Source organism: Siniperca chuatsi, linkage group LG1 (assembly GCF_020085105.1).
Source record: "Siniperca chuatsi isolate FFG_IHB_CAS linkage group LG1, ASM2008510v1, whole genome shotgun sequence".
NCBI lineage: Eukaryota > Metazoa > Chordata > Actinopteri > Centrarchiformes > Sinipercidae > Siniperca > Siniperca chuatsi.
The window spans coordinates 19009058-19027999 of NC_058042.1; the positions used below are offsets into that span (position 1 = coordinate 19009058).

The 18942-nt window shown below is 36.9% G+C and overlaps 1 protein-coding gene across 1 annotated transcript; it reads left to right on the plus strand.

Moving 5' to 3' along the window:
• Positions 1-1363: 1363 nt before the first annotated feature.
• tcf25 (transcription factor 25 (basic helix-loop-helix)) lies at positions 1364-18855 on the plus strand. Its single transcript, XM_044209615.1, has 18 exons — positions 1364-1739; positions 2946-3092; positions 3218-3289; positions 3996-4117; positions 5269-5334; positions 5442-5524; positions 7210-7340; positions 8045-8144; positions 9173-9266; positions 9394-9486; positions 11246-11351; positions 11469-11628; positions 11827-11914; positions 12176-12334; positions 12428-12518; positions 13339-13418; positions 13663-13738; positions 17680-18855. The coding sequence occupies exons 1-18, from the start codon at positions 1539-1541 to the stop codon at positions 17845-17847; spliced, it is 2037 nt and encodes a 678-aa protein (XP_044065550.1). The 5' UTR covers positions 1364-1538; the 3' UTR covers positions 17848-18855.
• Positions 18856-18942: the final 87 nt, after the last annotated feature.

Consider the following 18942-nt stretch of genomic DNA (forward strand, 5'->3'; position numbering starts at 1 on the left):
TTTTAGTTTGTGGGACTATAACATGTTAGATACAACAATGTACAGTACTTACTGGATTTACAGTATCATTATTATAAATTATTGCCTTTGATGAATACTTCTAAACTAAATTCCTGTTGTGTATACAATCTGTTTTTTTAACCTATAATCAACACAATAAGATGTGCTTAATCTAAACTGAGTGTATTTTCCAGCTTGTACTGCTGAGCTCATATTTTATACAGTCTATGGTTCATACCAATGAAAGTTATTGAAACCTTGCCATTCTGGTGGAGGCAGTTTTACAGCAGGTTAATGCTGCCACCTCCTGCTGCATGCGAGAACTACAAACAGAGTTAATTTGGAGCAGTATGTGTCTATTGGAGTTTTAGGCAAAGTTTTAAGAATTTAAAACCAATCTAGTACAATACAAATTTCCATGAGATACAATATCAAAGTGCATCAAAGAAATAGCCTATAGAATGACTTCAAAATATGTAAATATGTAGAAACATACAAACAAATATATGTCCAAATAACTTACATATATGTCAAATGTAAAAGGAAATTATAACATTATCAGAACTTATCAGAAGAAAGGAGCTATACAGTGGTGTGAAAAAGTGTTTGCCCCCTTCCAGATTTCTTATTGTTTTGCATGTTTGTCACACTTAAATGTTTCAGATCATCAAACAAATTTAAATATTAGTCAAAGATAACACAAGTAAACACAAAATGCAGGTTGTTGTTATTAAGGGGAAACAAAATCCAAACCTACATGGCCCTGTGTGAAAAAGTGATTGCCCCACCTGTTAAAACATAACTTAACTGTGGTTTATCACACCTGAGTTCAATTTCTCCAGCCACACCCAGGCCTGATTACTGCCACACCTGTTCTCAATCAAGAAATCACTTAAATAGGACCTGCCTGACAAAGTGAAGTAAACCAAAAGATCTTGTGTTATCTTTGACTAATATTTAAATTAGTTTGATGATCTGAAACATTTAAGTGCGACAAACATGCAAAAAAAAAAAAAAAAAAAAAAAAAAAAATCAGGAAGGGGGCAAACACTTTTTACACCACTGTATGTTGACGTGTTTTAACTGCTTGCGCCAATTGTTTACATTGTGTATTTCCTAGCATGCATATTGTTTGTCACACTCTTTAAATCTTCATCCTCTAATACTGTTTAGCTGCTTAATGTATCATTTGCGTTTTCCTGTTCTGACTTTGTCTGATTTATTATTATTTTAATGGTTAATTTATTATTTGGCCCTGGAAAAAATAATAAAAAAATTAGACACTCAGCTAACATTGGCATATTTACAGAGATGTTGATCGATGTGATTGGACCCTGTAAAAATAAAAATAAGCTCCAGAGCCAATCTAACCTGTGGATGGCAGTAACACACTCAGAAGCGTTGAAACATTTAGAAGAAGAAGAAAAAGAAACCAATGGAATTGACCCTCATCTCATTGGTTTGCCGTGTCTGTCAGCTAACTAAAAAACTATTTTATCGCGAATATTGTAGTGTATGTGTCCCATGAGCAGTGGACAATGTCTACCCGGGCTCTGCGAAGGCTCAAAGGGAAACAGCGGGGTCAGGAGGCCTTGGACCTCGGGGATCTAACTTTGGGTGACAGCCCGGAGGAGCAGCTGGACACGGCTAATGTTTCTCCTCCGTCTAGCAGGAAAGGCAGTAGCCGAAAGGCAAAGAAAAACAAGGCTCAGAAAAGCTTCAGCAACATTTATGAATTGGTAAGGTGACTGTGTAATTCCCCAACTTGTATGTTACTTTTAACATAACGTTAGTATGTGTTTCTTCCTGCTAAATATTTTACTGTTACAGCGAGCTCTCTGTTGACAAACCTTGCTAACATAGGCTAGCCGTGTGGCGTTAGCTCATTTCGCAGCTGATTTAACTAAACTCAAATACATCATATTGTAGGTTAAGGTTAGCTAACAAGGTGTCTATCACATTAGAAAATCATTGGGAAGTAGTCTACATCTCCAAACTTAAGAGAACAGTAACAAAAAAAGGTCCAGTGTGCTGCACAACAGGCATGTTTACTAGCCTTTAAATTGTATTCTTAAAGTTCAATTCAATTTTATTTATATAGCGCCAATTCATAACAGAAGTTATCTCATTGCGCTTGTCCTGTAGAGCAGGTCTAGACAGTACTCTTTAAGTGACATAAAATGGAGACATATAGCTAAAAATTGCACAGGATGCAACTCACCTCTCCAGCTCCATGTTTTGTTTTGTTTGTTGAGGTAATGTATCTTCTAATTCTTGATTTAAAATTTGAACAGATGTTAATGTTCACAACTAATAAAGTCAAGATGATTGTGGATTCATACAGGTCTTGCCTTTGATAAAAATGATATCAAAAATGTAGTAATACTTGAATTGAAAGGGAGTAGAAAGACTCATTGTTATGAAATGGTTAATAAATGAAACATAGACAATTGATTTGAACAGTCATAAAATAAGATTGGCTTTGTGTTTATGAAGAAAAGGATCACTGCAAACCAACGTCAAGCTAAAAACTACTTTGCATCAACGTTATGGCTTGAAGGGAACTCAAATACCTTGTCAATATCATAATGCATGACAATGAATGCATAACTTGTTTACTTTTTTTAATATTAATAGTTATGATGTTAAATCTGAACTCAACACTTACGATTTATTCACACCACAAGCTGGACCTCAGCTTGCTGGTTCGGCTTGCTGTTGGTTCACAACATTGAGTTTGTATATCCTTTTTCTCATCTTGAACACCCACATTTTGTCCAGGAGTAGTGGTTGACATAGGATTGTTGTAACCATGACATGATTTCAGGGAAATATGTTGTTGTTGTTTTGATGTTGATGTTCAATCTAGCTTTGGGGATTTTACTTACTTTTAGTACTTTCTTTCCAATTTCACCTTTTTTCACCTTTCTTTTTTTTTTTACTAGATAGGTGATGCAGACAGCGAGGCAGAAAAAATCTCAGTGGATGAAGAGGCAGAGAAACCAGATGGAAATAAAACAAGTGGCCTGGAAAAGAATGATAACAAAGACATTGAGAAACCAGATCAAAACCAATCGGAAGCGTCTACAAAGGTAAAGATAAAGCAGTGTCAGAGAAGGATGTCGATCTTTGATCCTCTGATTTGACTTAAATATTCTGCTGAGCTAAATGTATATCTTTGCATATGTTAAACTGCCATTTCTCTTTTCTTTACCAGTCTTTGTCTGGAGACAGAGTTAAAAAGAAGAAGAAAAAGAAGAAGACAAAAGTGACATCAGAAGATGGACAGGTAAATTTATCGAGGAACGATTCTGTATCTGCTCTGGCAAGACAGTTGTAAAGCTAATGATAATGAATGACAACCCACGTTATATTCTAAGAATAATGATCACTTTATTAATTATTAGTATTTTTGTTAACATTTGTAGTAGAACAATTCTGTCTACTTTAGGTTCTTTAGTTAAAGCCCCTGTGAATACAAGGTTTATTCATGTACATGGAGAGAGGACTCGCACAGCAAAGTGAGCAGTATACAAGATTTTCCCATCCTTTTTAATATGAGTGAAAAACATCTCACACACCAACTTGACCTTCACATTATTTGGACACAATATCACCCTTAATAACTGGTTCTAACCGGTTTCTGCATACACACACATCCCTTTTCACATGTGCAGTCTATCCCTGAAATGTTCAGGAACATTTTCTGCACAGGGTCATGTGTGAATGGGACCAGGGTTCAATATTCAGGGAAACATTTACCTCCAATTTCCCACCTCAAGACTAAGTAACATTTCAGCTGTGTTGTGAATGAAAGCAGTAACATTGCAGGGACAAGCACGTAAAGGGTTACATTAATCTGACGAAAGACACATTCACGTGGAGTGTGTCTTACAATCACTCTTCAGAGTCAGAAACTACACACACAGTATCAACAACAATTGAATGCTGTCGCACTGAATTCACTGTGGGGTTTTTTTTATGACTTTCATGAGGCTGTACCAGATGATAACATTGATTTATTGCTGGAGAACCTGGAGCAGTCCAGTGGTCTGAGTTTGCAAAATGAGGATTGCGGAGGCTCTGACAGAAAATCTATGCTACATGTGGAGCACAGGTGAGGAGACCAACATCTCTCATGTAGACAAAATAAATGGATTCAGATCATGTCATCCTCCTCAGATCATCCTTGTTTTTGTTTGTATTAATCAGTTTGTAATAATCTGTACATTTACATTGTTTCTAGTGAACTGTATCAATTCAGTAGTTATTGTGTTAAATAAATTTAAGCTGTTACGTGGTTCAAAATGAACACAATTATACATCAATATGTTTACTGGAGTAGTAATGCTAAAATAGCTCTTGACCAGTGCACAGCTGACATGACTCGACTTGGTCAATGGCTGACTATAGCAGAGTGGCCTCACTTACTATAATATACATTTCTGTGATTTCTAATTGCCACCATGTGGTGGCGCTTGGCTCACACAAGAAAAGCAAACTATTTGGAGGCTGTCTTTCTCAGGTGATGCACTACAGTGAAACAACACTGGTTAAAAGTTGTTGAAACATGTTGCACATCTGGCCACACAACCAGTGACGTCAGAGCAGGCCATTTCAGTTAGCTGTCAAAGACAAATAACAAAGCTCGTGGTGTTATGTGGACTGCTGTTGTCAGCGAAACAGAGCAAGCAGTTTTCTCACCTGTTCGTACGATGGATGGCCCCAATTAAATATGTAAACTCTGTGCAGCCATTATTTCATTGATGGAGTGTCCATAATATACACTCAATAAACAAACCACTAAGATGTTTATCACTGATATGTACTTTTCATATGACCACTATGGAAACCTTATTTGCCACTGTTTTGTTCACTGACAGAAGATACAGTTAAACATGTAAAAGTTGACTTTGCTAACATCAAAACAGGCAAAACATCATACAGATTACATAGTTTCGTTTTGCTACTGTACACTGACAGCTAACACTATGAGGCTTGGATTGAATGTCCCACTGGTATGATTACTTACTTAATCTTGCCCTCCATATGTATGCTATTTCTTCAGTATGATTACCAGTCAACTTGTCAGCATTGGCTCTTGAAAATCACAGGAAAGTAATATCAGAATAATGCCTTGATTTGTTGCATTTGTGTTTTAGAGTCTAGAGCAGACATGGACTGACACGTCTAAAATATCTAAATGTTTCCCTGGGAATATATTTCCTCAGTTGGCCATCATTGTCATTTTCTGTGTCAATTCATTAGGAATCTCAACCCAGAGACGGAGCTGAAGAGATATTTTGGGGCTCGAGCTGTTCAAGGGGATCAAAGGTAAAAAGAAAAGGATAATTTTTGTGAGATTGTTTGGATTTAAATGGCCCACGCCCTCTGTATGTTTACAGTATATTCTCATGGTCATTTGTTTTTTGTTTTGACAGACCTCGACAGAGAAACAGACAGTTTCACCGTAGCACCTGGATGACCAGTCCTAAGGACAGCTGGCCTCGCTTCAGCCGCCCAGGTAGGCTTTTCCTTAGTCATCTGAATTATAGCTTCTACCTTTTTAAATGTATCATTTCAGTCTGAAACTGACCAATTTTAATGACTGACCTTTGTTGATATTATGAGCTGTTGCACAAAATAATAGAATAACACAATTAAAAAATATATACAATATTAATTAGTTTGACCCCCACTTGACATTGACTCTTAATATGTTGTTTAAAAATGAAAACACTACGGGGTTTATGGCGGCCCAGTAGTCTTAAGAGTCGCCAAAACACACACACACATAAAATCAAAAACTAATGAAATTGTATGGGCATATTTAGTGCTATTAAGTTTATTATATTAGAGTTTAGCCTCTCATACAGCAAATTATAGTAATTTTGAGTTCTTTATATGTTCTGTTTTTCATTCAAACTAACAAGCACATAAACAGCCCTTAGCGCTTTTAGATGGATCTGCACCTTGTGGTCCAAAGGCAGTACATGGAACTATTTATCAATGGTGATGGCCTTAAACTACCTTAATTGCAATATGTATTCCTAGATTTAGGCAGCGTATTATAGGCTGAATGTTGCTTTTGTTATGCTGACGTCATCATAATGACTGCCTCATTGTTTTCACACTGAAAGTCACCATTGATATATTGTGTAATCTTTCTGTTACTACAAAGTTACTACAAGGAGTTTTTAACTGGTCATGAAACACTCTGTTTAATACTGATGCCTCTATATGACCTACATAAGCAAACGAGACAATCAGAAAGAAGATTGGCTATTTCTATATATCGTAGAAAAGGTTTCAGTCGTAGTCATCTGGACATTGTTTTCAGAATCAAGACGTTTCGGCTCCCATCCTGAAGTCATTCTCAATTGTGAAAAAATGGACTGGGAACTCAGAAATTGAAGCTACTCTGTGTTACATAAGCCCTGCCCTCAGGAAGGAGTCTACCTGAGTATCTGTTGATTAGCTAGTTTCACCTGAAACTGACCTAATCGTTTCCATGATGGCCCAGTAATCAGTAATCAGTCCTATTGTTTTCTGGCTGCACCTCCCTCATCACTGTTAAGTACCTGATTAGCATGTGATTGGCGTGACCACGGTCAGTACTTATGACTGTATTTATCAGTACACAAAGTACATCATTCAGACATTTGATGATTCACTGATGTCTTGCATCTTGTGATAAAGCCACGATTCGCCATGAGAAGCCATGATTTACAGTTATTTTAACACAGTCAAAGAGTGTAGACACAAAATGCAAACAAATAATCATGGGCAGAAATATGTTCAATAAATCACGTTTGTTTTTAATTTATATTAAGCAACAAAGTTATTCTTTTTAAAAATAATGTTGAACTGCAGGTAAACAAAATGTTTGACACATCACAGACACACGGTATATAAGTCATCTGCTTCAGTTGGTGTTTGTTTATGAAAATATAGGTTATTTATCAGACTTTTACAGTGACTTCAAACATGCCATGCAAGTTACAACTGGAACATTTAATTTTGTAATTATAACCTTTTATGCATATGAGATTTTTCCATTATATGAATTTCAATTGCTCATCTAATCTTTTATGTTCTCATACTTATTCAATTCTATGAGTGTGAATTAAATATATTTTCACCTTGTGTCCCCCTATTATGTCTATCTTCATGTGTTGTTGTCCTTAACGCTGCTTGACGTCTCCACAGGAATCTCAATGACCTTACTGCAGTCAAAGGATGGCATTCAGTACTTCACCTTTGAGCACAGTCGGGACTACCAACAAGTACAGTTCAAGTTCCTGGATGCTGTCGAGTCCATGGATCCCAACAACATTGTGGTAAAAAAAAGTTCATCTCTGCTGTGCACTTCGGTTGTAGTAATATTTCATATCAGGCATCCTCAGTATTAATGTTGGCAGGGATGCGCATAGACAGTGTTATCTATTCTAGCCTTTTCAACTCTTGAATGGGCATGCAATCATGCCTGTTAAATCATCAGTATAAACAATCGATAGCTGCAATTAAAATATCCTCGTTCAAAGCCATACAAGACTGTGTACCTGAAACTTTAGGAGAGAAGTCAGAGTTTAGTCCCAAGGAGTGAAGAATTCTGAATATACTGTAATGAAACTAGATTTTGACATACCAACCTGACAGAATGCGATTTTTCAGAAAAGAAGTTGAATATGACCCAACGGCTATAACATAAACTTGTGACTGTGCTTGGTGGATTGTATTACCAACTTCATTAAATAATCTGGGTGACTCTTGTTTCTGAATGCACACTGATGCATGTATATGTGTTATTTTACAGTAAAATCCAGGCCAATGGCAGTTTGCCTATCTATGCATGTGATGTGCAATTTACAGTTGCAGAGATAGCGTAATCACATGATCAATGTGGATGCATTTTTATTACATTTTGACCCATGACTTGTATTGTAAGCCATCTTTTTCTGTTGAAAGCATTTTCTCTATTCTGACTTTGTTTTTGTCAATCTCTGTGAATTTGACCATTGTCCTCTTCTCTTTTTCTCTCCAGGCCCTGCTACAGCTGAACCCCTACCACATCGATTCCTTGCTGCAGCTCTCCGATGTATGCCGCATACAGGAGGATCAGGAAATGGCCAGGGACCTCATCGGTGAGGATCATAGGCCCCTTCCATAAATTACATCAGTTCTAAACCAATGACAAGACTGTAAATGTGTTTAGGGCTCATCAATGACCCAGATGCCAAATCATTAATCCCAAATCATACCCAGGGATCCACTAAATTTGACCAGAATCAGTTTAAGAGAAACTGATTAATGTAGCTTAAAGGAAAACTGACACTATTGTTGTATTAAGTGCATAACAATGAGTTCTTCCTATATCTTTAATCTATTATCAAATATTAAACCTAGAAGTTACCAGTCTGAGCTGAATGCAGAGTTTTTCCCGCTTAATACACAAGCTCCCTCTGTGCAATTGTAAGCATTTTATGTTACAACAGAGATAGCATAATTTGGTATTCTGGCATTAAATTTGGTGCTGTGGGCATTGTAGTATGTTAGTTTTGTGTTAGTTCAGTGTACTGCTAGAGCTTAGTGTTTACTTGTTAGACTGACTCAAGATATTGATATAAGATGGAAACAGGGCTGTAGTCAAATCACTGATGATTCCTAATTTTTGTCTGATTATCAAGCTAAATAAATGTGGTTATTATAGTGCTCTGTGTCTGTGCTCTTTAAAAATTTAAATCATAACAGCCATTGTTAACAAGTCAAAGTCCATGCTCCATGCAAAGCACAATATTAGGTTTATTATCAGGCCCTCTCCTCGACTGGATAGCTAAAATTGTTTATGTAGAAGACCAGAGGAATAATCTAACAAAGGGCATTTGTCTTATTCCCTGGCAAATTTATAACATGCCACAAAGTGAACTAAAACAAGACAGAGAAATAAGACGGTGGTTTTCAGTTCTTGTCATTGGGATGCAAAGCCCTGCTGGTGAGGTGAAGAAGAACATAACTGACACAGTCCAGCACCTGCAGCGTTGTATAGCTGTGTTTATTACTGCTTTCTGTACATTGTGCCATAACCAGTTTACTGATGCTTCAGTGAAAATGTTATATGTTTGTTGTTGTGGATATAAATAAATTATTATTTATTTGTTTTTTTGTTTTTCAGAGAGGGCCTTGTACAGCTTTGAGTGCGCTTTTCACCCTTTATTCAGTCTGACCGCAGGAACCAGCAGACTTGATTATCTGAGACCAGAGAACAGGTTGGTTGTTTCTTTTTCCTCTTTTTTGCTTCTGTTAGACACCTTGACCCTAGACCCTAGATTATTGTTTGTATCTTAAACTTTGAGGAACTCAGCAATTCAATGATTCAAAAATCTCTGTTTGCAGGGCATTTTACCTGGCTCTTTATAAGCACATGATGTACTTGGAGAAGAGAGGATGCCCACGGACAGCTTTGGAGTACTGCAAACTGATCCTGAGGTACAAAGGGAAATGCTCAAGCACTGGGAAAGACAAGATATAGAGTTAAAGGGAAACCCTAACATTTAAAAAAAAAAAAAAAACCCACACGCTTGTCCATTTAAAGCTCAACCAGTATCACATCTTTTACCTCAGATAGAGCCATTACATCCCTAGTTTATTTATGACTATCTTATCTACTTTGTTCCCATTATCTCTGACCAGCACTCTATTTTTACAGTAAGGTAAAAATAGGTGGCAGTTATATGAAGGTGGCAGTTTAGACACTCTTTTCTCTTTGTTGTATCTTTAGTTTCTGTTTGACATCACATTGAATAGTATTACATATGATCACATGGCTTTCTAGCTAAACAAAAAGAACTTTTATTTCCCTGAATAATGTAACCACCAACAGCAGTCATCAGACTTAGAAGATATTCTTCAAAGACTGTTAACTCAACTATTAGGTTTGTATTCTGCCAGTGGTAATCCTGTTCAGGCACAGGGGGGAAAACAAAGTAAAATCTTGCCGGTTGTGTGACATGGTTATATCACCTTTTTATCCTGTGCAGTGTGACGAGTGTGATTACTGATACCGATCAAAGATGTACCCCATAAAATTATTTACAGGGTAGAAAACAACTGAACATGTGTTTCAGGCAATGTCTTCCAAATTCCTAATATGTGATATTTTATTGATGACGACGTGTTTTTTTTTTTTTTTTTTTTTTTTTTTAAGGACATTTGAATGCTTTCTCCCATATATTCAACTATATAACCAATGTAAATATAAATTTTGTTTAGGTTATAAAAATCCAAAAAGAGTTAATGGTAAGTGTTTAAATCTCTTTACACAAGATAAAACCTCCCGTATCATGCTGGTAACAGAAACCATTTGACATAAGGCTTTATACACACTGAGGGCTGTTCTCACGCACTGCTGCTACCAGTCTGCCATAGCTTGAGCTTTACAGCCCACTCATAAAATGGTCAATGCTTATCAATTATTTTCATCAAACTCTGGCTTCCTGACTTCATGACAGCTATGCTCTGGTCCTTTTGTAAAGCAGCAGTGTGGGAATGAAAGCTGACGGCTGTCCCCCTCCAACCAGCAGTGATTAAATCACTGTTAGCTTAAAATGGCAACATGATTGATAACAGAATCTTGAAAAGCACTATTTGAAGAAGTGTCTTATGTATATGATATGATTTAACACTGTCAATCCACTGTTTTAGAGAAAAGAAACAATAATTACATTTTTATTCCCTTGTTGTTTTTCAAACACAAATTATATTTGGTATCTTAATGCCGTTCAGATAGAATTAATTGCATTGTGGTGGGTTTTGAAGGAAACCAGAAAAATGTACTTATTTCTCTATAATTGTCAGTAGCAATTTGTGCACAGCAGACGGAGTAAAGCCACTCCATGGTTACTTCAGTTGGTCAGCTGCCCAAGCTTCAAGATTTATTCTGAAAGCAAATAGCTGAGCATTGGTGTTTTGATGCTATCTGGTTTCTGATGTCTTATTTATTTCATTTGAACACATTTGAATTTAAGCTAAATGTCAGCTATAACCAACAGTGCCTTTTTATGGACAGAATAGTGTTTCCCACAGGTTGAGAGTTAGTTTTTTTTATGTTCCACCCTGGAGTGTGGGATGAGATTAATTTTACTTTGATTCAGATATTAGGTTTGTCTGTTTTTTGGTCAAGTGCCTGTAGTAATAATTTGTCTTGCCTGCCACTCTTTTTTTTTTATTTTTATTTTTTTTTTATTAGTTTGGACCCAGACTCCGACCCACTTTGCATGCTCCTACTCATTGATTTCCTGGTGCTGCGTTCCAGAGAGTACCAGTCTCTTCTTCAATTATATCAGGACTGGGAGGTAAAGTAATGCTATCATGTGCTGATGTGTGCCTATATGTGTGTGTGTGTGTGTGTGTTAGTGTGCCAGTGTTAACTTTTCAGTCTGATACAGACATGGTTTGTTATTGCCTTTCAGGAGCACAGAAATCTGTCCCAGCTGCCAAACTTTGCATTCTCCACTGCACTTTGCCATTTCCATCTCAGTCAGCAGGAAGATATGGATCCTGAAGAAAGTGACAAACAAAGACACAAAGCTGACCAGACACTGCAGAACGCTCTCATCATGTTCCCTGGAGGTTAGCCTCTCAGAAATGAACCACGACCAGTATATTGATATTTAGACATGATGCCCCTCAGTCACTTCTCCACATTGTTTATGGCATGACTAAAAGGATTTCTATAAATTAGTAGAGATTACTTGCCATTCACATCAAAGAAGTTGTAAATGTGTATATTTTTACCTACTTATGTTGCTGTAAATATATTTTCTGCAGTCTTGATACCTCTACTTGATCAGTGTACTGTGCAGCCAGATGCCACAGTCACCTCACATGCCTTCTTTGGCCCAAAGAGTCAGATAGGGTAATGTATGCTCCCTTTGTTTTCTAAAGTGTTGCAGATCCTGCAGTTACTGCCATGAAAATTATCTCTATTTTATTTAATATAGCGTGGTATCATCTATGATTCAATATTGTATAGTTATTAACTGTAACAAATATGATTACTATACATCTTTTCATGACTTTTATTTTTATCATTTTGTATCCATTTTGCTTTTCTGTTATGTTTTTCTTCACCTCTTCTATCCCAACTTTAAAAACTCATCCTACCTTCTGTCTATAGGCAGCCCCCAGCCCTGGCTGAATTGACTGCACTGTATGTGGGGAGGACTTGCAGCCTGTGGAGGGAGGCAGCAGTAATCCTGTGGTTGGAAGAGTCTGTGAAAGAGGTGCTGCGCCGAGTTGATGCCAAAGACCCTCTAGTGGAGGACTGCCAAGACAAGTAAGATCTCAATGAGCTGCTCTGCTGTCACAAGTCCATATTTCTGTGCCATTATGCTCCATACGTTAGCATACCTTCATCTCTCTGTTTCAGGAGAAAGCAAAGGTACCAGAGTGCCCCAAGGAACATCCATCGTCACGTCCTCCTCTCCGAGATCAAAGAAGCCACATCAAGTTTGCCTCTAGTGAGCAACCACACCTTTAACACAATTTACTCTATCCGCAATGACCTCAATCCATTCACCAATAGACACTAGAGGTGTGATGGGCATCAATAGGATAAAAATCTTTATTTATTACTATGAAATAATTGAAAATGGTGCTCCATACACAAAACCTTGTAGCTATATTTCTTAACTGGAACAGATTCCTGCTGTTCTTCACCCTTGGATCAGCCTCCAAAACTTGCAAATTAGAAAAACCACTTTGTGGCCAGCCTCGTTTTTTTACTATAGAGGAGAACGGTCAGACATTTCTTGTAATAAGATTTAAATTGTGGGATTTGTCTGACTTGTGACCAGTTAGTCACAAGTTGCAAGTTGCAAATAGTTCAATTGCAGGCTAAAAGTTATGGCAGTAGGTTAATTCTCAGGGAAAGATATTAGAAGATTTTAAATATTCAACTTACATTGAAAATTGATTGGATGATTTTGGATAGATTGCTTTGTCCCTGAATCATAATTATGGTCACACAAGGCAAAACACCAAAAGGAACACAAAGAAGAAGTCTAATATACTTAAAGATAACCAATATAGACTTGCAGACAAATAATCTGTGCTATACAGACGATCCTCACTAAGCCTCAAATGCCGGTCTTAACGTATGATTGTTGGGAGAGCAAAGCTAGAGAAACTTGGATCGATAACTTGGTTCCACATCTGGCTTTAAAGTAGCACAATAGCATCAACAGAATGTGGATCACTTCTGGAATATTCATGTATCGCTGAACTCAAGAATCTCAGAAGAAGTGACTCTAATCTTGCTTATTTGTTTGATCCCCTCAGGAGGTCACCAGTCAGCCTGTGATGGGCTTTGACCCGCTGCCTCCACTGGACTCGGTGATATCGTATACCCGACCAGAGAGGTAATGGAGGACCCATACACTTGTGCACATGAAATTCCATCGTACAGTCAAAGATGCAAATATTGTGGTTTACAAACCAACTGGCTTTATATCCTCTCTTTGCTTTTACATTATAATGAGATTTCTCTGTGTGTGTGTGTGTGTGTGTGTGTGTGTGTGTGTGTGTGTGTGTGTGTGTGTGTGTGTGTGTGTGTGTGTGTGTGTGTGTGTGTGTGTGTGTGTGTGTGTGTGTGTGTGTGTATAGGCAGTATGTTGGTGCATCCAATGAGAGTACATTGTCGCTGTTTTTCCGGTCTTTGCTGCCAAACTTCAACCTTCAGGTGAGTCGCATGGATCAGGCAAGATAGGTCTGGTAGGAAATTGGTCTGAACAAAATTTATTGATTAGTTTCTTAGTGCATGGGGCAAAAAAGAGTTGTGAGTTAGTTTTATGGAAAGATGCACTTTACAGTTGTCTTCTCTGAATTTATAAACAATTTCAGCTGTTTCAAATATTCAAAGAGCAAATACACCCTAAAACTGAATTCATGTATGTTATTTATATTATGTTGTACAAGTCCCTCCTTAATCCTGAAGAGCAAAAGGTAGTGATGTTATTTGAAGACGAATCCTGGTGCTGCCGCATAGACGTTGAATAATAGAAAAACTAATTAGGACACGAATAAAAATCCCATGGGGTGGATGTGGGGAAATCATGTGACATTAACAGCTCTAAGCCCTATATTCAAATAAAACTTATTTGTCTCTAACAAATTGTGTGAGGTCACAGAGTCGGTGAATATTTCACTATGACCTGATAAAATCATAAATTATCTTCTTGATGCTCTTGATTTCCTCGAGATATTCTGAGAGTTTTTATTGAATTTACTGTCCAAAATCCCAGAAGGAGCACAATGTAAATTGTGTTTAAGGTTGGGGTTTTTATTTAACGATTACTAGAATAATACACAGATAAAACCATTTAGTACCAGGACCCTCCAGGGCTGGTGGAAACATCTGAACTAGTAAAAGATCTGGGAAAACATTTTAATACACATCCTTGACTGATGGAATATTTCCTCCATAACCTCATGCTTACCCTAAGGGGATGACCACTGAAAAATATCAATGAAGGCATATGACAGTTAATTCTGTCCACCATTTCCCAGTATGTCACTGATGAACAAAACCAACAACATTCATGAAGTGCAAAGTTGTTTGTGGCCTTGGCTTTGCTGTCTCTTTTGTAATAGTGAAGTTTGATCCAGAGCCAAGTCATCAAGTTTTCTTTCCCATAATTATTGTAGGACATTTTGTCAACCTTGAATGTTACCTGTATTTATAAGAACAAAATATTTGGAATATAGTCTAGTGTTAGTTGAGCACATTAAATTGTTGTTTTGAAATGTCTGTCATGACAGCTTGACATTAATCAAGAAAACCTAACCTAAACATGCCATGGCATTTTAAACTATCAGTTATCAAACTTAAAGAAACTATTTAGCTTTATGTGTTAACATTACATTATACCGTCATATGTGCTTGACCGACGGTGGCCAGTTTGACAGGGAATACACTACTGAAGTGGTTTTCTAGCCGGGTTTGCCTCCTTGGATCCCGGGGGCAAGTCAGCTAATTAATAGCACGGCTGGCTTGCACGGGTCTAACCATGCTAATTAGCTAAAAACAGCTAACAGTTACAATTAGCAGCAGTTGGCGCTTATGATGATGATGATAATAATATAATCATAATCATAATTAATAATGGATTGCATTTATATAACGTTAGCGTTCTATCTTGATACCCAAACTGCTTCACAGTGGGCCTAAACTCACCTAAACCACCACCAATGTGGATAGTTTAGCTAACGATACTTTAGCAACAAGTAAAGCTATCTGTTCATCAGGAAACTCCATAAATCATCTTGGTACTGTACTGTCGTCAAACTGCCCTCATAACATTACTGACATCTTTATGACAAAGTCCAAATGGTTCCACTTTACTTGAGGTCAAGGGAATTATTCATGACACAATTATAATGGTCTCATGACAGTCATTGTCAAAACCAAGCACATATGACAGTATAATGTAATGTTAACACATAAAGCTAAATAGTTTCTTTTTATGACAACAGTAATAAACCTTCATAAAGACTCCTTCTTGTTCATGACAGGTATCATGAAATGGTTATGACGTTGTCATGTCAGTCTTATGAAGCCAACTTCAAATAAAGCATTACCAACAATTCATTTCTACAATAGCTGGACTTCATTGTGATGGCTCAGTTTTGAGATCCAAAACCGCTACATTGTGTAGCTAGTCCCGCAGCCTGTATTGCAGTTGGGAATGTTTTTAAAAAGGAAATTTAGTGCAAAAGACACAGACATCAGAATCTGTAGCTCATCTGTGGCTTCAACTGTGTCCCCTCAATGACTCTCGTGGGGCACTTACATAGAGCAGGACCGTGAGATGTAGAATTATCATTTTCAGTCCAAGTCTAATGGAACCTGAAAGGCCCCCCTGCAGTTAACTCTTTATGGTACGTTTTACAGTGTACAGAACAAGAAGTCCCACACACTGTTAACTCACTTGTGGCCTTCGTTTTATGTAAACATTTCAAGATATCAGCTCTCAGAGCTTCTCAGCTGAGTATAGACAGCACTGCAGTAGTACTATACATAACTAGTATTGCTGCCAAGATTTGATTAGATATATATATATATATATATATATATATATATATATATATATATATATATATATATATATATATATATATATATATATATATATATATATATATATATATATATATATATATACCATTATCTGAAATGGGATTTTATTAGATATGTATAATAGAAATGATCTGGAAGTAATTTTAGTGCAGTGAGTACGCGCCCTATGTAGCCCTCTAACAGGTTTCACCAGCACCAATCATGCTTATCTGTGTGTGCTGAGTGTGATATAGCATTGTTTCAAAGAAACGACAGTGCAGACAATGAGTTTAGTGGAGTATCACTGAATGCAAACAGAACTTGTTTGTGTACAAGAAAACTCCACAGGGTATTTTTTAACCTGTGTCATAAAAACCACTGTGCAGAATATGAAAATTTCTGAGCCCCCACTGGTAGCAACAAAAAAGGCACTGTGCCAGACAGCAATGTACTTTGCAACATATTGGCATTTCCTATATTTAAGGGGTATTAGATCAATGGACTGAAAGCAACAAATGGTCTGAACCCATTCCCACTTGGTTCACTTTATTTTTTACAAACAAAAGACTCAAAGGCTACTTTTAAAGGATGTTACTGGTGCCAGACTAAGCATAGAACGAGTTTGGCTTATGTCCAAACAAGGTTAAACAAGGAGGCGTTGACACTTTTATGATGACTGAGGTACTTAACATGGAACAGTGTGTACCTCAGTGGATCATAAATGCTATGCAAAGATTGCATATGCATATTTCTCCATCATTGTATACACAAACTTTAATATTTGAAGTTACAGAGTTTAGTCTATCTCATCGTTGGTCTTTTAGTCCTCTGCTAGTGTGCAGAACAAACCAACTGCCGCCACATTAAGGATACACCCACACATAGAATATCTTGTGGGTCAGCTATACATGCTTAATGTTAACAGATGGGCCCAAGGCATGTTTCCATCAGGACGGCTCCATCTATCTTGATCATGTCCACTTAAGGAGAGGAAGAGATACAATATGGATAAAAAAATACAGTTAAGACTATGGAAGATATGCTGCCAAGTTCCTCTTTTTTTACTGTTGAAATAGAGTTACATATCTGAAAACAACAGTTATGTTATATAACACAAACCTAGATTACCTTGGTATTGAAATGTTTTATTCAACACACAAACGTTGAATGTTCAGTGCATTGTTTCTAAAAACATCATAAAAGTACTTTGTGTTGATTATATGTGTTTGCTTGTGTACCTAATGAAATGGGATCCTTTAGTGTTAATAACTTTTTAACTTAAGTAAAACACATAGGGACAAATCCTTATGGTCTGACAGCTTTAGGGTCTTGACACCATCAAGTGTCCACCACTAGCCTCACCAGCAAGGCTATTGCAGGATTTTCATAAAATACACAAATTCTAAAATATAAGAAAAAGATCAGATATATCAGCGACTGTTGTGCATTGGATAGCCATGTCAGAGAACAATTGCAACACTAGCAATGGCCAAACGCTAACATAGAAAGGGCATAGACTCTAGATATTTGTGTATTAACTGACGTCTCTTTTTTTTCTTGTTCAGGGTGGACCGAGGCAGGAGGATGACATGGAAGTGGCTCGAGCTGGTCAGGAGCTGAACCAGGAAGTGAATCGTCTAATGGTGGCAATGAGGGACATGCTGGCAAACATCAGGTTTCAAGAGCCACCAAGAGAGGACAACCCGTACAGAGATGAGGAGGAATGGGACTGAGAGAGGAGGGAGACCGAGGTGGAATTTTAAGTGTGAGGATGAAGAGGAATCAAATAGACAAAGAAACTTTAAAAACTTAATGACATTAAGAAAAATGAAAATATTTAATGGTGTTTACGATAATTAAGAAGAGATGGAGTGTGACAACTGAATAGTTTGTTTTTTTTAAAGTTGTTTTTTGTCACAATTTCAGAGTACTATAGTGAAAGGAAGCGATGACTTGGTGTTACAAGCCTGTCCACTCCTCTGCTGGAGTACTCTGGGGCAATCCACACAATTGTGAACATGGGGAACTTTTTTCCAGAGTCAGAAAACAGATTGGTTAGTTGATCCTGTCATGTCACTGAAGTTGACGATGTTATTTATAATAATTAATCATTTTGAAGTTCCAACATCTCCTGTTGTCCGTTGAGCAGCACTAACACATAATGGCTGCTACTCTTCTTCCTCTGGTTTCTGGCTTCTGGAGAATTTTTCCATGTTCACAATCAGTGGACTGCTTTATGAAATAAGAACAAAGTTGAAACAGTACACATTGAAGAACACATGGAAGTCCATGTTAATGTTCAGTGGCTTAAAAATTGCAGAGGAGAAAACTGAAAGCTAATTAATCTTGTTGAACACACTTGTTGCTTTACTTGAACATGGCAATATTTAATTGATAAATTCTGAAAGCATTTTTAATCTGTTAAATCTGTTTTTGCAAATGGAATATTAATTGCTTCTGTTCTGGGATTTTGTGTTGGGAGTAGCACATATTCAGCATTTCAGAGAAGCATTTTCAATGGGATGCTATAACCATAATCATCTTCAGCAAGTTAAGCCCCTCCATTTAGATCTTTATTTCAAAGAAACAGACTTGAGATACTGAAATACACCTGCCCAACCAGTTAAGAGAAATTACAATCCATTTTTCAGAGAAGCATTTTCGATGGGATGCTATAACCATAATCATCTTGTACAGAGTTTACTCTGAGATATATATATATATATATATATATATATATATATATATATATATATATATATATATATATATATATATATATATATATATATATATATATATATATATATATATATATATATATATAT